We start from the raw sequence: 18,621 nt of genomic DNA, 5'->3' as shown, positions 1-18,621 counted from the left end.
AGTCAACAGTGAACCTGCACTGTTCCCTCCATTTCCAGTAGAAGGGACCAGTCATGAAGCTGACTCTAGTCTGGTTGAGGCTCAGCTCTTTTCTTGTTTGACATTTGTATTTCAAAAGAGTGCTAGGAATTCTCAGGTTTTTTTTTTTTTTAATTTTTTAAAGATTTTTATTATTTATTTGAGAGTGAGAGAGTTAGAGAGAGAATGAGAGGGGAGAAGGTCAGAGGGAGAAGTAGACTCCCCGTGGAGCTGGGAGCCTGATGCGGGACTCAATCCCGGGGCTCTGGGATCATGACCTGAGCTGGAGGCAGTCACTTAACTACCTGAGCCACCCAGGCATCCCTGAATTCTCAGTTTTTACTATGATAAGTCCACTTAGTCCAAGCGCTCTATAGCCGACTCTCTCAACAGTGAATTTTTTAAGAGCTGAGTTCAGTACTTGCATGCATGTAACACATCTGAATTCTTTCTGATTTACCCAGGCTTCAGGAGGCAGGGAACAGGAATTCTTCTGAGCTCCCAGAGCTACTTTCATATCCTAATGGACCAGGCCGGCATTTCTATGTTTAGAGCTCCAACTCCGTACCACACCTAGCACTTTAAAATGCATTCCTTGTCCAATAACCTTTTTCTTTGTTGTTTAAAAAAGAACTTGAAAATTATTGGTAAATATTTTGCTTTTAAATTGTTGGCAGATAAATAATTTGCTGTGATCTTTCAGTAATTATGTGCATTCCGAACTGGTGCAAAGTGAGAAAAATGAACATTTATTTATAAATGCAGGAAATGTTTTTTAACAATAACAATCAACAGAGTTGACATGGTCATACTGTTTATGTTTATTAAACATTTATTTATTTTGATTTTGCATTTTTCCTTTGTATTTTGAGTCTTTTTTTTTTTTTAGGGGACTTCTCAGATCTTTTCAAAACCTCTCAGACCCTAAGTACATCACTATTTAATGGATAAAATCCTATAGTCAGTTCCCTTAATCACTTTCCTTCTTTTTTATTAAATTGATTTATTTATTTTCAGAAAAACAGTATTTATTATTTTTTTCACCACACCCAGTGCTCCATGCAATCCGTGCCCTCTATAATACCCACCACCTGCTTTCCCCAACCTCCCACCCACCCCCTGCTACTTCAAACCTCTCCGATTGTTTTTCAGAGTCCATAGTCTCTCATGATTCACCTCCCCTTCCAGTTTACCACAACTCCCTTCTCCTAATACCCCTTGTCCTTTTTTAAGATTTTATTTATTTTTTAAAAGATTTTATTTATTTATTTATTTATTTATTTGTCAGAGAGAGAGAGAAAGAAAGTGCACAAGCAGGCAGAGTGGCAGGCAGAGGTGGAGAGAGAAGCAGGCTTCCTGCCGAGCAAGGAGCTGGATGCGGGATTCGATCCCAGGACTCTGGGATCATGACTTGAGACAAAGGCAGTGGCTTAACTGACTGAGCCACCCAGCTGTCCCAATTTCATTTATTTTATGACCGAGAGAGAGAGCACTAGCGGGGGAGCAGCAAGCAGAGGAAGAAGCAGGCTCCCTGCTTCTCAGGGAGCCTAATTTAGGGCTCAATCCCAGGACTCTGGGATCATGACTGGAGCTGAAGGCATGTGTTTAACTGACTTAGCCATCCAGGCTCCCCCCTTAATCACTCTCTTATGTGAGCTGCCTTACCTCATACAATTCATAGACTGGGTGGGTATTAAGCTGGACCATATGAAATTGCTGGCTATTTATTCTTTTGTGTTTGTGGTTTTCTGTTTTGTTTTGTTTTGTTAACTATGACTGAATAGAGGCAATTTCACATGATTTAACCTAATTGTTTTTGGTTACAAATACAATACATTTCTTCTTCTGGAAACATAGAGTTAAACTGAATAGCTAAGACTAACAAGAGCAGAGTGCCATGCATGGAGTAGGAACTCAGTTGGTATTTACTGAATGAATGCATGCAGGTACCAATGAACGACCCAACAAGAAGCAAAGATGTACACAAGAATGAAATTGTGTGTTATGGGCTTGGGGTAATGAAACTGTGGAATGTATTAATCATACAAAGCGCTTTGGCAATTGCTTTTAAAGCCAACATTCTCTTCTTAATTTAATTTTGTTTGTTATCAAGAGACTGGCATTGCCTATGGGAGAAAGCAGTCTTGGCATAGGTCACTGCTGACTGCTCATTCAGGAATAAAAAAATGGAAACATCATAGGAGTTTAAAGACGAAAAGAAGCACTGTGGATCTGAGAGTGTAAATTTCAGAGGTCAATAAGATGTTCATGTTGTTTTTCATTGGGAGCAAGTACTATCTCCAAGGGCAGGATCCTTAATTAGAAAGTCCCGGTTTTTACTTTTCTTTGATCCCAAGGAAGTCAACAGCTTTATATGTTTTTTGTTTTGTTTTGCTTGTTTGTTTGTTTTTGGCTGGCAATCCTAGAGAAAACAAAGGATTATAAAATCTTAATGATCAATAGGACTTCAAATTTGGGTCCATCCATCCATCTCTTTATTTATCCCCTTATCCTATTGCCACCATGACATGCCAGATACTGTCTAGGGGCTGGGAATAGAATGGGCTTTAAGAGCTAAGTCACATTTCCAAGCTAGAGGGATATTCATATTGTGTAGAATGATGAAATGTCATTTGTTCTAGAAAAGCAGTGGCAAAAGTGCTCAGGAAGCAGAGACAGAGAACTGATTCCTGGAGATATTAGAGAAGATTTCACTGATGAGATGTTAGTGGTTCTGGATCCAGAAAGAAGGTTTTACATGATTAGATTAACCAGAGGATGAAGAAGAAGGAAAAGGAGGAGGAGGAGAAAAAGCAGGAGGAGAAGAAAAAGAAAAGAACAAAAAAAGAATCATGCTCTAGGAAGGATCCACAACAAAGGTTCTGGTTTAATTTGCGTGGATGAACATCTGTTTTCTTTTTCTTTTTGGTCTTTTTTTTTTTTTTTTTTTAAAGATTTTATTCATTCATTTGACAGAGAGATCACAAATAGGCAGAGAAGCAGGCAGAGAGAGAGGAGGAGGAAACAGGCTCCTCGCTGAGCAGAGAGCCCAATGCGGGACTCGATCCCAAGACCCTGGGATCATGACCTGAGCCGAAAGCAGAGGCTTTAACCCACTGAGCCACCCAGGCGCCCCTCTTTTTGGTCTTTTTAAAGAAGCTAACAGGTAAATCTAGCGAGTATTAGGTTGAGAAACATTGGTGTGGAAGGAGTAGAAACACACAAGGGTAATAAAGGAAAGGGGGTGGGATTAATTGAGGAAGGAAAGTTGGAGAGTATTTTACTTTAAGTAAATAGTATGTTTAAAAAAAGTTATGCTTAAGGTTTTCTATCTCATGTTGGGGGCAGGGCCAATTTAAATGGGACGCTGGGGTCTGAGAGGCAAAATGGCAGAAGAGTAGCAGACTGAGATGACATCAAGTCACAGGAGTTCAGCTAGATAGTTGTCAAACCATTCTGAACACCTACAGACCCAACAGGAGATTGAAGAGAAGAAGAGCAGCAGTTCTAGAAACAGAAAATCGAACACTTTCTGAAAGGTAAGATGTGTGAAGAGGTGAATCCAAAGCGAGGGGAAGATAGACTGTGGGGGAAGGGGCTGGCTTCCAGCAAGTGGTAGAGCAATGAAGCATAAAATTTGAACTTTTAGAAGTCTGCTCCACTGAGGGACATTACTCCAGAGTCTAAGCAGGGGTGGAGCCCTCACGAGAATAGTGCGTTCTCAGGTCCCTGGGGTCACAGAAAGACCGGCGGTGTCTGAGTGTGGCAGAGCTCACAGGTATCAGAGTGAGTAAGCTGAATACAGAGAGAGAGCTGAAGAGTGAACTCTCACCCCAGAGTTTCTTTAAACTGTGATCCACGACACAGTTGGATCACTGTTATATGAACAGGGACCCCACAAGTAGCAGATCTGGGGAGACTCTACCTTTCACCTCCAAACAGCATGACTGGAATCTACTGGGTTTGGAGACTCCAACCGGGGCTGTGCGCCAGAGACAGAAATGCTCGGTCACAGGCTGGGTGAGCTCAGAGCATGGCCGGAGGCCAGGGAGATGGGAGCGATAGACTGCTTTTCTCTGAGGGTGCACTGAGGAGTGGGGTCCTGAGCTCTCAGCTTCTCCAGGCTGGAGATTGGGAGGCTGCCATTTTCATTCCCATCCTCCAAGTGGTAGGGAAAGCGTTCAGGGAACAAAAGTTCCCAAGAACGAACCTGAGCAGATTATTTAGCCTGGTCCCAGGCAAGGGCGGTGCAATTCCATCTCGGGCACAGACATTTGAGAATCACTGCAACAGGCCCCTCCCACAGAAGACCAGCAAGAACATCTAGCCAAGACCAAGCTCACCAATCAAAGAGAACAGCGGAACTTCAGAGCTAGGGGAAAGCAATGCATGGAATTCACGGATTTCTCCCCATGATCCTTTAGTCTTGCAAAGTTAAATTAAAATTTTTTAATTTTATTTTTTTCTTATTCTATCTTTTTAACTTTTCCTCTTTCCTCCTTTGACTTTTTTTTAACTAGTTTATCTTAACAATACCTTTCCAAAAAAAGTTTTTAAACCTTCATTAGTATAGTCATATTTTATCCTACATTGCATTTTACCTTATTTTTTTGTATACATATAGGGTTTCTTTTTCTTGTCTAAAAATTTTTGGGATACAATTTCTTCTAATAGATCAAAACATACCCTAAATCTAGCACAGGGCTTTTTTCTAGTCTCCAGCCTGAACACATTCTCTCCACTTTTTTTTCTTTTTCCAACCAACTTATCAATTCCTTTTATTGAATTATTTAATTTTCATCTTTATAGTCATATTCCATCCCTTCATTGTGTTTACCCTTATTTTTGTATATATGTAAGTTTTTCTTTCTTTAAAATTTTGGGAGGTAGTTTCTTCCAAGACAACAAAATACACCCCAAATTACCCCTTTTCTTCTCCCCCTGACTTGGGGTCTCTTCTGTCTTGGTTAGTGTACATTTTTCTCAGGTTTTTGCCACCCTTTTAGTATCTTGTTCTTTTTGTTCATATATTCTTCTCTGGATAAAATGACAAGATGGAAAAACTCACCACAAAAAAAAAAAAAAGAAAAGAAAAAGAAAAAGAAAAAGATACAGTACTAAAGGCTAGGGACCCTGTAAATACAGACATTGGTAATATGTCAGATCTAGAGTTCAGAATGATGATTCTCAAGGTGCTAACTGGGCTTGAAAAAGGCATGGAGAACTAAAATCCTTTTCTGGGGAAATAAAAGAACTAAAATCTAACCAAGCTGAAATCAAAAAAGCAATTAATGAGGTATAATAAAAAATGGAAGCTCTTACTATAGGATAAATGAGGCAGAAGAGAGAATTAGTGATATAGAAGGCCAAATGATGAAGAATAAAGAAGCTGAGCAAAAGAGAGACAAGCAACTTCTGGACCATGAGGGGAGAATTCAAGAGATAAGTGATACCATAACATGAAACAACATTAGAATACTTGGGATTCCAGAAGAAGAAGAAAGAGAAAGGGGGGCAGAATGTATACAGGAGTGAATTATAGTAGAGAATTTCCCTAATATGGCAAAGGGAACAAGCATCAAAATCCAGGAGGCACAGAGAACCCCTCTCAAAATCAATAAAAGTAGGTCCACACACTGTCATCTAATAGTAAAACTTACAAGTCTTAATGACAAAGAGAAAATCCTGAAAGCAGCTCGGGACAAGCAGTCTGTAACATACAATAGTAAAAATATTAGATTGGCAGCAGACTTATCCCGCGACCTGGCAGACCAGAAAGAAATGGCATGATTTTTTCAGAGCACTAAATGAGAAAAATGTGCCGCCAAATATACTATATCCAGCTAGGCTATCATTGAAAATAGAAGGAGAGATAAGAAGCTTCCAGAACAAACAAAAACTAAAAGAATTTGCAAACACTAAACTAGCCCTACAGGAAATATTGAAAGGGGTCCTCTAAGCAAAAGGAGAGCCTAAGAGTAGAAGACCAGAAAGGAACAGAGACAATATACAGTAACAGTCACATTACAGGCAATACAAAGGCACTAAATTCATATCTCTTAATAGTTACCCTGAATGTAAATGGGCTAAATGCCCCAATCAAAAGACGCAGGATATCAGAATGGATTAAAAAAAAAAAATCAATATGCTGCCTACAAGAAACTCATTTTAGACCCAAAGACACCTTCAGATTTAAAATGAGGGGGTGTATAACAAATTACCATGCTAATGGACATCAAAAAAAGCTGGGGGAGGTAGATAAATTAGATTTTAAGCCAAAGACTATAGTAACAGATGAGGAAGGACACTATATCATACTCAAAGGGTCTGTCCAACAAGAAGATCTAACAATTTAAAAAATCTATGCCCTTAACATGGGAGCAGCCAACTACATAAACCAATTAATAACAAAATCAAAGAAACACATTGACAATAATACAGTAATAGTAGGGAACTTTAACACTCCCCTCACTGAAATGGACAGATCATCCACGCAAAAGATCAACAAGCAAATAAAGGCCTTAAATGACACACTGGACCAGATGGACATCACAGTTATATTCAGAACATTACATCCCAAAGCAACAGAATACACATTCTTCTCTAGTGCACATGGAACATTTTCCAGAATAGATCACATCCTGGATCACAAATCAGGTCTCAACTGGTACCAAAAGACTGGGATCATTCCCTGCATATTTTCAGACCCCAATGCTCTGAAGCTAGAACTCAATTAGAAGAGGAGAGTTGGAAAGAACTCAAATACATGGAGGCTAAAGAGCATCCTACTAAAGAGCAACCAGGAAATTAAAGAAGAATTGAAAAAAATCATGGAAACAAATAATAATGAAAACACAATGGCTCAAAATCTGTGGGACACAGCAAAGGCAGTCCTGAGAGGAAAGTATATAACAATACAAGCCTTTCTCAAGAAACAAGAAAGTTCTCAAATACACAACCTAACACTATACTTAAAGGCACTGGGGAAAGAACAGCAAAGAAAGCTTAAAGCCAGCAGGAGAAGAGAAATAATAAAGATCGGAGCAGAAATCAAAGAAATAGAAACCAAAAGAACAGTAGAACAAATCAAGGAAACCAAGAGCTTGTTCTTTGAAAGAATTGATAAGATTGATAAACCCCTGGCTAGACTTATCAAAAAGAAAAGAGAAAGGACACAAATTAACAAAATCATTAATGAAAAAGGAGAGATCACAACCAACACCAAAGAAATAGAAACAATTATAAGAACATATTAGGAGCAACTGTAACCAGCAAATTTAACAATCTGGAAGAAATGAAATGGATGGATTCCTAGAGACATATAAACTACCAAAAATTAACCAGGAAGAAATAGAAAACCTGAACAGACCCGTAACCAGTAAGGAGATTGAAACAGTCATCCAAAATACCCCAACAAACAAGAGCCCAGGGCCAGACGTCTTCTCAGGGGGAATTCTACCAAACATTTAACGAATAATTAACACCTTTCTCCTGAAACTGTTCCAAAAAATAGAAATGGAAGGAAAACCTCCAAACTCATTTTATTAGGCCAGCATCACCTTGATCCCAAAACTAGACAAAGACCCCATCAAAAAAGAGAATTATAGACCAATATCCTTGATGAACACAGATGCAAAAATTCTCATCAAAATACTAGCCAACAGGATCCAACAGTACATTAAAAGGATCATTCACCACTACCAACTGGGATTTATTCCTGGGCTCCAAGGTTAGTTCAACATCCACAAATCAAATCAATCAATGTGATACAATACATCAATAAAAGAAAGAACAAGAACCATATGATACTCTCAATAGATGCTGAAGAAGCATTTGTCAAAGTACAGCATCTTTTCTTGATCAGAACTCTTCAAAGTGTAAGGATAGAGGGTACATACCTCAATATCATTAAAGCCACCTATGAAGACCTCACAACGAATATCATTCTTCATGGGGAAAAACTGAGAGCTTTTCTGCTAGGGTCAGGAACACAGCAGGGGTGTCCATTATCACCACTGCTACTCAAAATAGTATCCTAGCTTCAGCAATCAGACAACAAAAAGAAATTAGATGCATCGGAATCAGCAAAGAAGATGTCAAACTATCACTCTTTGCAGATGATAGAATACTTTATGTGGAAAACCCAAAAGAATCCATTCTAAAACTGGTAGAACTTGTACAGGAATTCAGTAAAGTGTCAGGATATAAAATCAATGTACATTTGCATTTGTACATTTGCAATGTACAATGCATTTCGATACACCAACAATAAGACAGAAAAAAGAGAAAGAGTACATCCCATTTACAATTGCATCCCAAACCATAATATACCTAGGAATAAACCTAACCAAAGATGCAAAGAATTTGTACTCAGAAAACTATAAAATACTCATGAAAGAAATTGAGGAAGACACAAAGAAATGGAAAAACGTTCCATGCTCATGGATTGGAAGAACAAATATTGTGAAAATGTCTGTGCTACCTAGAGCAATCTACATTTAATGCAATCCCTATCTAAATACCATCAATTTTTTTCAAAGAGATGGAAGAAATAATCCTAAAATTTATATGGAACCAGAAAAGACCTCAAATAGCCAGAGGAATGCTGAAAAAGAAAGCCAAAGTTGGTGGCATCACAATTCCAGACTTCAAGTTCTATTAAAAGCTGTCATCACCAAGACAGTATGGTACTGGCACAAAAACAGACACATAGATCAATGGAACAGAATACAGTGCCCAGAAATAGACCTTCAACTCATGGTCAACTAATCTTCGACAAAGTAGGAAAGAATGTCCAATGGTAAAAAGACAGCCTCTTCAAAAAATGGTGTTGGGAAAATTGGACAGCCACATGCAGAAAAATGAAACTGGACCATTTCCTTACACCACACACGAATAGAGACTCAAAATGGATGAAGGACCTCAATGTGAGAAAGGAATCCATCAAAATCCTTGAGGAGAACACTGGCAGCAATCTCTTAGACCTCACCCACAGAAACTTTCTCCTACAAACATTGCCAAAGGCAAGGAAAGCAAGGGCAAAAATGAACTATTGGAACTTCATCAAGATCAAAAGCTTTTGCATAGCAAAGGAAACAGTTAACAAAACCAAAAGACAACTGACAGAATGGGAGAAGATATTTGCAAATGACATATCAGATAAAGGGCTAGTATCAAAAATCTATAAAGAGCTAATCCAACTCTACACCCAAAGAACAAATAATCCAATCAAGAAATGGGCAGAGGACATGAACAGACATTTCTGCAAAGAAGACATCCAAATGGCCAACAGACACATGAAAAAGTGCTCAGCATCACTCGGCATCAGGGAAATACAAATCAAAACCACAATGAGATACCACCTCACAGCAGTCAGAATGGCTAAAATTAACAAGTCAGGAAATGACAGATGCTGGCGAGGATGCAGAGAAAGGGGGACCCTCCTACACTGTTGGTGGGAATGCAAGCTGGTGCAACCACTCTGGAAAACAGCATGGAGGTTCCTCAAAATGTTGAAAATAGAACTGCCCTATGACCCAGCAATTGCACTACTGAGTATTTACCCTAAAGATACAAAGTAGTGATCCAAAGGGGCACATGCACCCGAATGTTTAATAGCAGCAATGTCCACAATAGCCAAACTATGGAAAGAACCTAGATGTCCATCAACAGATGAATGGATAAAGAAGATGTGGTATATATATATACAATGGAATACTCTGCAGCCATCAAAAGAAATGAAATCTTGCCATTTGGGACAACATGGATGGAACTAGAGTGTATCATGCTTAGCGAAATAAGTCAAGCGGAGAAAGACGACTATCCTATGATCTCCCTGATATGAGGAAGTGGAGATGCAACATGGGGGGTTAAGGGTGTAGGAGAAGAATAAATGAAACAAGATGGGATTGGGAGGGAGACAAACCATAAATGACTCTTAATCTCACAAAACAAACTGAGGGTTTCAGGGGGGAGTGGGTTATGGAGAGGGTGGTTGGGTTATGGACATTGGGGAGGGTATATGATATGGTGACCCCCTGTACCCCTGGGGAAAATAATACATTATATGTTAATAAAAATAATTAATAAAAAATAAATGGGACACTGGAACTGAACATTTTGCAGAAAATGGGGTGTCTGGAAGATATTTCTTGAGAGAAAGATTCTGCAAGAAAGAGTTCATCAAGGAGCTGGTGGACCATCCTGAGTCAGGTGTGAAAAGTCAGCCAGAAGATACTAGCATCCTTAAAACTACTATGTATATTGGTGGAGGGAACTTGATCTTCTTTATCCATGAAATACAAAATGTGGAAACTGAAACAAGAAATTTACACAAAAAACTGGTGCAAAATGAATGAAAACAACAGGGCCTCACAATAAACAAATTAATCCTAAGAATACTCAGAGTAATAGGATTCTCACCAGAGCAATTTTCACTGAGGATTAAACCTGTAATAAGAAATTACTAAGTACACAGAAAAAAAATGCCATGAGAATGAGTTTGTAGACTTAATAGACAAAACAATTGCAATGCAAAACTACATATTCTGGAAAATTTAAGAGAGACTCCTAAATGAATGTGTTTAATATCCTTAAAAAGATAAAAGTAAGAAAATAATACAGTAGGCTAGGATTAATTAAAAATAGATTAAGGTCTTGAATGTAAGATTTGATACCATAAAGCTCTTAGAAGAAAACACAGATAGTAAACTCCTTGACCCAGGTCTTAGCAATGATTGTCTGAAATGACACCAGAAACAAAAGGGAAAAAAAGCAAAACTAAACAAGTGGTACTAAATTAAATTTGAAATATTCTGGACAGCAAAGGAAATCATCAACAAAATGAAAAGGAACCCACCGAATGGGACAAATATTTTCAATCCATATATCTGATAAGCAGCAAATATGCAAAATATATGAAGAACTCATACAACTCAATAGCAAAAAAAATTTTTTTGATTAAAGAAGGGGTGGAAGATCTGAATAGACATTTCTCCAAAAAAGGCATACAGATGGCCAGTAGGTACATGAAAGATGCTCAACATCACTAATTATCAGAGAAATGCAGATCACAACCACAATGACCTATCATCATGTCACACCTGTTAGAATGGCCAGTATCCAAAAACCAAGAAATAACAAGTGCTAGTGAACCCATGTGCACTACTGGTGGGAATATAAATTGGTGCAGTTGCTATGGAAAACATTTTGGAGGTTCCTAAAAAAATAAAAAATAGAACTACTGTATGACCCTCCAATTCCACTCCTGGGTATTTAACTGAAGAAAATGAAAACACTAGCTCAAAAAGATATATACACCCCTATCCTATAATTACTGCAACATTTTTTACAATAGCCAAGACATGGAAGACACCTAAGGGTCCATCAATGGATAAATGGATAAAGAAACTGTGGTGTATATACAAAATGAAATATTCAGCCACAAAAATGAATGACATATATGGACCTTGAGGTCATCGTGGTAAATGAAATAAATCATACAGAGAAAGAGAAATACTATATGATCTCTCTTATATGTGGAATCTCAAAGGCCAGAAAACAAATAAAACACAAAACTCATATAGATACAGAGAATATATTGATGGTTGTGAGAGGTGAGGATGGAGTGGGAGAAATGTGTGAACCATTTTTGTTTTATTTTTTATTATTTTGTTATTTATTTTTTTGTTTTATTTTATATTTATTGTTTAGTTTTTGTTTTTTTTTAAATAAATGAAATAGATAATAATAAACAAATGATGAAGAAAGATTCTTACGATTTATTGTAAGTGATAGAAGCCAGACATGGTGGGGCGCCTGGGTGGCGCAGTGGGTTAAAGAAGCCAGACATGGATCAACATATATAATTTACTACCATTGGGTAAAGAACAAAAATGGGAAAGGAAGGATATCTCTATCTCTCTAAGTCTCTCTCTCTAAATATATGTGTTTTTTTCTTATTTGCTTGCATATAAAAAAGATGTAGAAATAAGCATCAATGATAATAATACCAAATAGTTTTGAATGCTTTCTCCAAATTCAAGTCCTTCATTAGTCTTATATGTGTTATCTTACTGTGAGTCCATGGGTCCCAAGCATCTTCTGTCTAGTTTTTGTTTTTAATTGAAGCAAACACATAAAAATCACGTTTTAGGTAATTGGCCCTGCTACTGTGGCCATATCCATTTAGAATAAAAATCAGCATCTTGGCAAATGTCCACTATATATAGAACAGACATAAGGAAGTCCAGGAGTTTATGCTATCATTAGAAACTCATTCTGCTTTAGAAACACTATGTATTAGATAATGGAGTAATGCTCAATTGATCCAATCAGATTCTGTAGCAGATAGTATTCCCTTGGAAATAGACTCTGAGAATCTGAGTTTGTATGCAGCATATTTATTAGTGTGGGTTCTTGGGGGAAAAAAATATATGAGGAATGTGGAAAGCAAAATTAGGAATAAGGGGAAATTTAATTGTGATGCTCTTGCAACAGAGGGTTCGGCAAATCACATGGGGAGCTCTGAAACTGGATGGCACTTCTGAGTTGTCTTCATTGAGGCAAGAGGGCTGGCCCATCAAATGCCGACCACACTGACCAGTTAGCAGATAATGAGCCTCCCTCAGGCTGGGAGCACAACCTTGGGTGTGGCTGGTTCTTTGTCGCAGGGTGATTTCCGTTGAGAACTGAAATAGGGTACTTGATCCTGAAGGGAGATCTGGGCCGTACACCATGACATCCCCTTTAGTCTTAGGGAATTGTGAATGCAGGAGGCACTGAGAAAGGATACAAGTGGTAGAAGCAGAGGGGATAAAGGAAGTGATAAACTGAGTCACAATAGTGTTAGTGTCATTACAATATTAACAATAAGGGGGGTGCTTGGGTGGCTCAGTGGGTTAAGCCACTGTCTTCGGCTCGGGTCATGATCTCAGGTTCCTGGGATCGAGCCCCATGTCAGACTCTCTGCCCAGCGGGGAATCTGCATCCCCCTCTCTCTCTGCCTGCTTGTGGTCTCTCTCTCTCTCTGTCAAATAAATAAATAAAACCTTTAAAAAAAAACAATAAGGTAATTAGGTTGCTACAATAGTTTCTGGACATCTTGAGAGACTTTTGTATCTTTAACAATGATAAATGATAGATCTTCATAAACAGCCACCAAAATTGTGGTGACAGCTGGATTATCCCTGTTTCCTGTAATCTGAAAAAGTGAACCCAAAAGACATAGGTCTTATTCAAGGGTATTTATAAGAATACGTGAAGAAAACATTCTCTGGAAAATATAAAAAAATTTAGAGAGATTAGGAATTTTGCTTACTTGCTTAAAAAAATTACTGTTGACCCTTGGATAATGTGGGGGTGAGGAGCACTGACCCCTGTAGAGTTGAAAATCTGTGTAGAACTTGCTATTTCCCCCCCAATAGCCTCCTCTTGCCTAGAAGCCTTACTGATAATATAGTTGATTAACACATTTTGAATGGTATATGTGTTATATAGTAATTCTTATAAAAAAGTAAGCTAGAGAAAAGAAAATGTTATTAAAAAAATCCTAAGGAAGAGAAACTACATTTACAATATTGTAGTGTAAAAAATCCACATCGAAGTAGATTTCGAACCATGCGGTTCAAACTCACATTGTTCAGGGGTCGTTCATTACAATTAAAAAATTTTTATTCATAGTTCTGTTTAAATGCAGAGGTAGAAGATATAAAATTGCATGCTCAGTGACATATAAAGTCTGATTTGTCCATTTTCATTATTCACTCAGTTTTTATATTCTGTTTACCTGGATGATCTAGAATGTTTTCACAAATTAACTCAAGGCTAATTTTCAAATTAAATACCCTCAAAAAGCAGTTTTGTTTCTAATAATATATCATAAGTTGTTCTTACCTTAAGTTACTCGTTTACTGATTTCACAGGCAATCCCCGAAAATGTGATGGGGCAGGAACACAGACATTGTCCATCCAGCAGAATCACCGTACCTCCATTTTTGCACGGGTCACATTTTGCCACATTGAATTCCTTGATGTAATCGTCAATGGCACGTTCCAAATTTTGTTTCTTTAGATGTGCATCTTTTATGTGTACTGGAACCAGATTATGTATGGGAGATAGCTACAAGATAGCAAACCATTTAATTTTAGGGTTTTTTCTACTGATGGGGCTTGTGCAATCCCATTCACTGAATTAGTTTTTTTTTTTTTTATCAATTCGTTAATTCAACAGAGGCTTATTTAATGACTGGTATTGGCAGATATCATGTTAGTCATAGTAGTGACCAAAGCTAGGCATAATCTCTGTGATCATGGAGATTGCATCATGGAGGTAAGAAGACTGACAGTAAAATAATCATACAGACTGCAGCACCTGGTTGGCTCAGGTGGTTGAGCCTCTGACTCTTGGTTTTGGCTCCGGGAGGGCTCTGTGCTCAGTGGGAAGTCAGTTTGAGATTCTCTCTCTCCTTCTGCCCCTCCCCCATCCCTCTTTCTCGAAAATAAATAAATGAATCTTAAAAAAAAAAAAAAGACTATAGTAGTGACCAAAACTAGGCATGATTTCTATGATCATGGGGATCACACTGTGGAAATGAGAAGACGGATATTAAACTGATCATACCGATAAACTTAAAATGGAAGCTATGGTAGGTGCTATATGGGATGGGTACATGTGTTTTAAAAATGCACAACCATAGATTTAAATGTTTCACAAGATCATGTATTGATGCTATTTGTGAATTGTTTTTGCTGTCTTTTCTGTTCCTCTTCTCTTCTACTAGGTAGTCAAGGGCTCGCTATCTCTTGCTGACATGGAGGGTTTCAGTGTAAGACCAAGAACAGAAAGCTCCTAAAGACAAATTCTTTACTGCCCCAACCCCGCCCCCAACCCAAAAGCCTGAACTCACTGAGAAATTTTTGCAGGGAGACTATTTCAATGTCAAATTTAATTAGACTTAAAGAAAATGAAGTAAAATGATTTATTCTGCACACTTAAATTCCTGGAGTTAGATACACAATTGTTACCACTGATGTAGGGAAGCTTGGAAAGGCTTCTCCGAGAAAATGACCCTTAAGCTGAGATTTGAGAGTTTGAGGGTTCTGGGCCAGAAAGAAGAATATTCCAATCATACAGAAGTTCTATGGGGGAGACCACAACATATATTGGAAGTGTGTATCATATGTCTACGTAGGCAAATTCAATTGCATGACTCTAAAGAGCTATTTGAGTAAATAAATCATTGGGAATTGAGGCCCTTGCATGGTCTAACACTTTGAAACAGAAGGCCACAAAAATTTTTTTTAAAAATTTATTTGACAGAGAGATCACAAGTAGGCAGAGATGCAGGCAGAGAGAGTGGGGGGGGGGGGGAAACAGGCTCCCACTGAGAAGAGAGCCTGATGTGGAGCTCGATCCCAGGACCCTGAGATCATGACCTGAGCTGAATGAAGGCAGAGGCTCTAACCCACTGAGCCACCTGGGTGCTCCAGAAGGCCACAAAACTTAAAAGAAATTGGAATCCAAAGACTCAAGAAAGAAGAGATTAAAAAAAAAATACCAGAAATTCCTGTATAGGAGTAATGATGGATTAAACGTCAACTGATTTTTTTTTCCTCTGAGGACAATGACAAAAGATGAACAAATAAACCAAAAGTATAAATCTGCTTGATCGCCCTGGAGAACTAATGAGACTACTTATTGGAATAAGATCTGGGAGGAGGTGGAAATGCAGTGAGGTGAGCCTAGTGTTTTGGGGCCACAGTCCCCTTGACACATTTCCTAATTTGGGAATAGGCAGTAGGGGGGCTGAGGTAAAGTAGCACAAATTACTGGGCTGAGGAAAGAAGGTTGGTATTCAGGAACAGCAAAGGAAAACAAGACATGCTTTGTTGAGACCCAAAGGACTACAGCCCTAGAAGTAAGAAGGAATTGGAAGTGGGGTAGCTCTGGAAAATACTTCAGTCTAGTTTGCATTAGAATAAACTTGAGGGCACCTGGGTTGCTTATTTGGTTAAGCATCTGACTCTCGAACTCGGCTCAGGTCTTGATCTCAGGGTTGTGAGTTCAAGCCCCTCATTGGGCTCCATGCTGAGTGTGGAGTCTACTTCAAAAATAAAAATTAAAAAAAAAAAAAAACACAACACAATAATCTTGAAACACTGTAACCCCAGAAACAAATAAAATCATCTCAGGCCTCAAGCTATTCATAGAACAACTTTTAAAGTATAGTATCCAACCCCTAATAAAAATAACTAGGTACACAAGGGAACAAGGCAACATGAAATAGAACCAGTAGGAATACCAGAAGCTAGAAGCAGAGCTGAGAGGTTGCCATGGTTAAGTGACCAGACTTTTACATGAGCAGGGGGAATAAAAGAAGAGATCAACAATTTTAGCAGGAAACTGGAAATTATTTTTTAAAATAGAGGATTTGAAAAAAAACAAAACTATTATAAGTTGATATTATAATATTCCAGTTAGTGGACTGGTTACATAGCAACGGTGATACAAACGAAGCAAAGTTAAGGAACTTATATTTAAGGAATATAGCTCAGAAGAAAATATTGACAGCAAAGCATAAGGAGATAAAAGACAAGGAAATACAGAAAGAGGAAACATAAAAGACAAGAGTGAGAAAGTGAAAGACCCACATAGTTTGAGTCCCAGAAGGAGAAACTATTTAAGAAGCAATATTTGGGGCGCCTGAGTGGCTCAGTGGGTTAAGTCGCTGCCTTCGGCTCAGGTCATGATCTCAGGGTCCTGGGACTGAGTCCCGCATCGGGCTCTCTGCTCAGCAGGGAGCCTCTGCCTACTTGTGATCTCTCTCTGTCAAATAAATAAATAAAATCTTAAAAAAAAAAAAAGCAGTATTTGAAGAGCTAATGGCTGAGAATGAAACAAGCCTGTGAAAGACAACAAGGTACCCCAGGAATGAGAAGCAAGGTGACAATTTTTCTTTTCACACCTAGGCATATCAGAGTAAAATTGCTAAAACAAAACAAAACAAAACCCACACCAAAACCCAAAACCCAAAAAACAAAAAATAGAGTACATCTTAAAATCATCTTTTTTTCTTAAGATTTTATTTTTAAATCATCTCTCCACCCAACATGGGGTTCAAACCCACAACTCTGAGATCAAATGTGCATGCTCTACTGACTGAGCCAGCCAGGGGTCCCAAATCTTTGAATCATCTCAGTAAAAAAGCCATAGTACTTTGAAAGTAGACTGATATCTGATTGAAACAGATAAGATCAATAACACAAATTTTTTCTAGGACAATGAGATATTCATAATAGATTTTTTAAAAGATGACCTTGAAACTTGTATCACTCACACACACACACACACACACACACACATACACACAAAAAACTAGATTGACTGTAGAAACAAAAGTAAAAACAAAGCAATAAGGCTTCTGGAAGATAGTATATAGAAGAGTATCTTCAAGACCTTGAAGTAAAGAAAGATTTAAATAGGACACAACAACATTAACTATAGTGGAAAGAAATACACAAAATCTACACTATAATTCCTGACATGATGTACTGAGAAGGACACAGAATCACTTCTGTGGTATTCTCACCAAAATGCATAACCTTAATCTTCTCTAAGCCTAAATTGAGAGAACTTTGACATAACAGGTGACCAAAACTCATCAAAACATGTCAAGTCAAAAAAATGTCAAGGTCATGAAAGATAAGAAAAGTCTGAGAAAATGTCCCAGGATGGAGGGAACTAAGGGGACATGACAACTGATTACAATGTAGGATTTTGATTGGATCTTATCAAAAGAAAAAGGATATTAGGGGAAAAAACTGGTGAAATTTAAATAAGGTTAGACAGTGTTACTTTTCTGATTTGATCAATTGTATGATGGTTATGTAAATTGTTAATGTTCAGGGCTTCTGGTTTATAGGGTGTATGTGAACTCTGTGCTATTTTTGTAGTTTTACTGTTTGTAGTATTTATGCAATTTTACAGTAAATCTAAAATTATTTCAAAATAAAAAGTACACAAGAGAATGTCTGCTATAAAAATGTATCATAAAGTGTCAAAATCCTCAAGTGAAAGAAAACATTTATTATACTTTAAAGTGGGAAGAGGTTTGTATCCAAAATATACCAAGAACCTCCACAGTCCACATAAATGTTCACCAGCACACTCTGTTTTATGAGTTAGTATATGGGACTTAGACTTCAACAATGTTCTATTTATTTGGAAGAAAGTAGCCTCTTACCGACGTGGCCACATTGGCATGAACAACATAAGCATGTGGCAGAGTTATTTTGGTTTTTAGGAAAAGAAATTCATCTTGTTTTACCCTTCAAAGGAAAGTCAAGGCCAGATAATCTAAGATACAGGAATAGAGGGTCATGGAGAAACTACATGTGGATGAAATGCATGAGCAGTGTTCCAAGAGATAAAGACGAAGGTCATGCAGTGATCACTGTCTGAGAGGAGTCTCAAACCCTGCAGGCAAAAGTCCCATAAGAAGACAAGGAACAATTAAAATGTACTTTGGGGGCCTCCTGGGTGGCTCAGTGGGGTAAGCCTCTGCCTTCAGCTCAGGTCATGATCTTAGGATCCTGGGATTGAGC

General features: G+C 38.0%; 1 protein-coding gene across 1 annotated transcript in view; it reads right to left on the bottom strand.

Annotated features, from left to right (window-relative positions):
* Window positions 1-12,712: 12,712 nt before the first annotated feature.
* Window positions 12,713-18,621, bottom strand: part of C9 (complement C9) — a 48,579-nt gene continuing 42,670 nt past the window's right edge. Inside the window, exons 10-11 of the mRNA XM_082723441.1 lie at window positions 13,912-14,137; window positions 12,713-12,797 (exon numbers count right to left, since the gene is read on the bottom strand). Coding sequence (XP_082579567.1) covers window positions 13,913-14,137 — 225 coding nt within the window. The 3' untranslated portion in view covers window positions 12,713-12,797; window position 13,912. The remainder of the gene's footprint in view (window positions 12,798-13,911; window positions 14,138-18,621) is intronic.

This window comes from Mustela nivalis (assembly GCF_964662115.1).
Source record: "Mustela nivalis genome assembly, chromosome: 3".
In the NCBI taxonomy this organism is placed as follows: Eukaryota; Metazoa; Chordata; class Mammalia; order Carnivora; family Mustelidae; genus Mustela; species Mustela nivalis.
The sequence above is the reverse complement of the archived record's forward strand: the minus strand, read 5'-3'. Positions and strand labels throughout refer to the sequence as shown.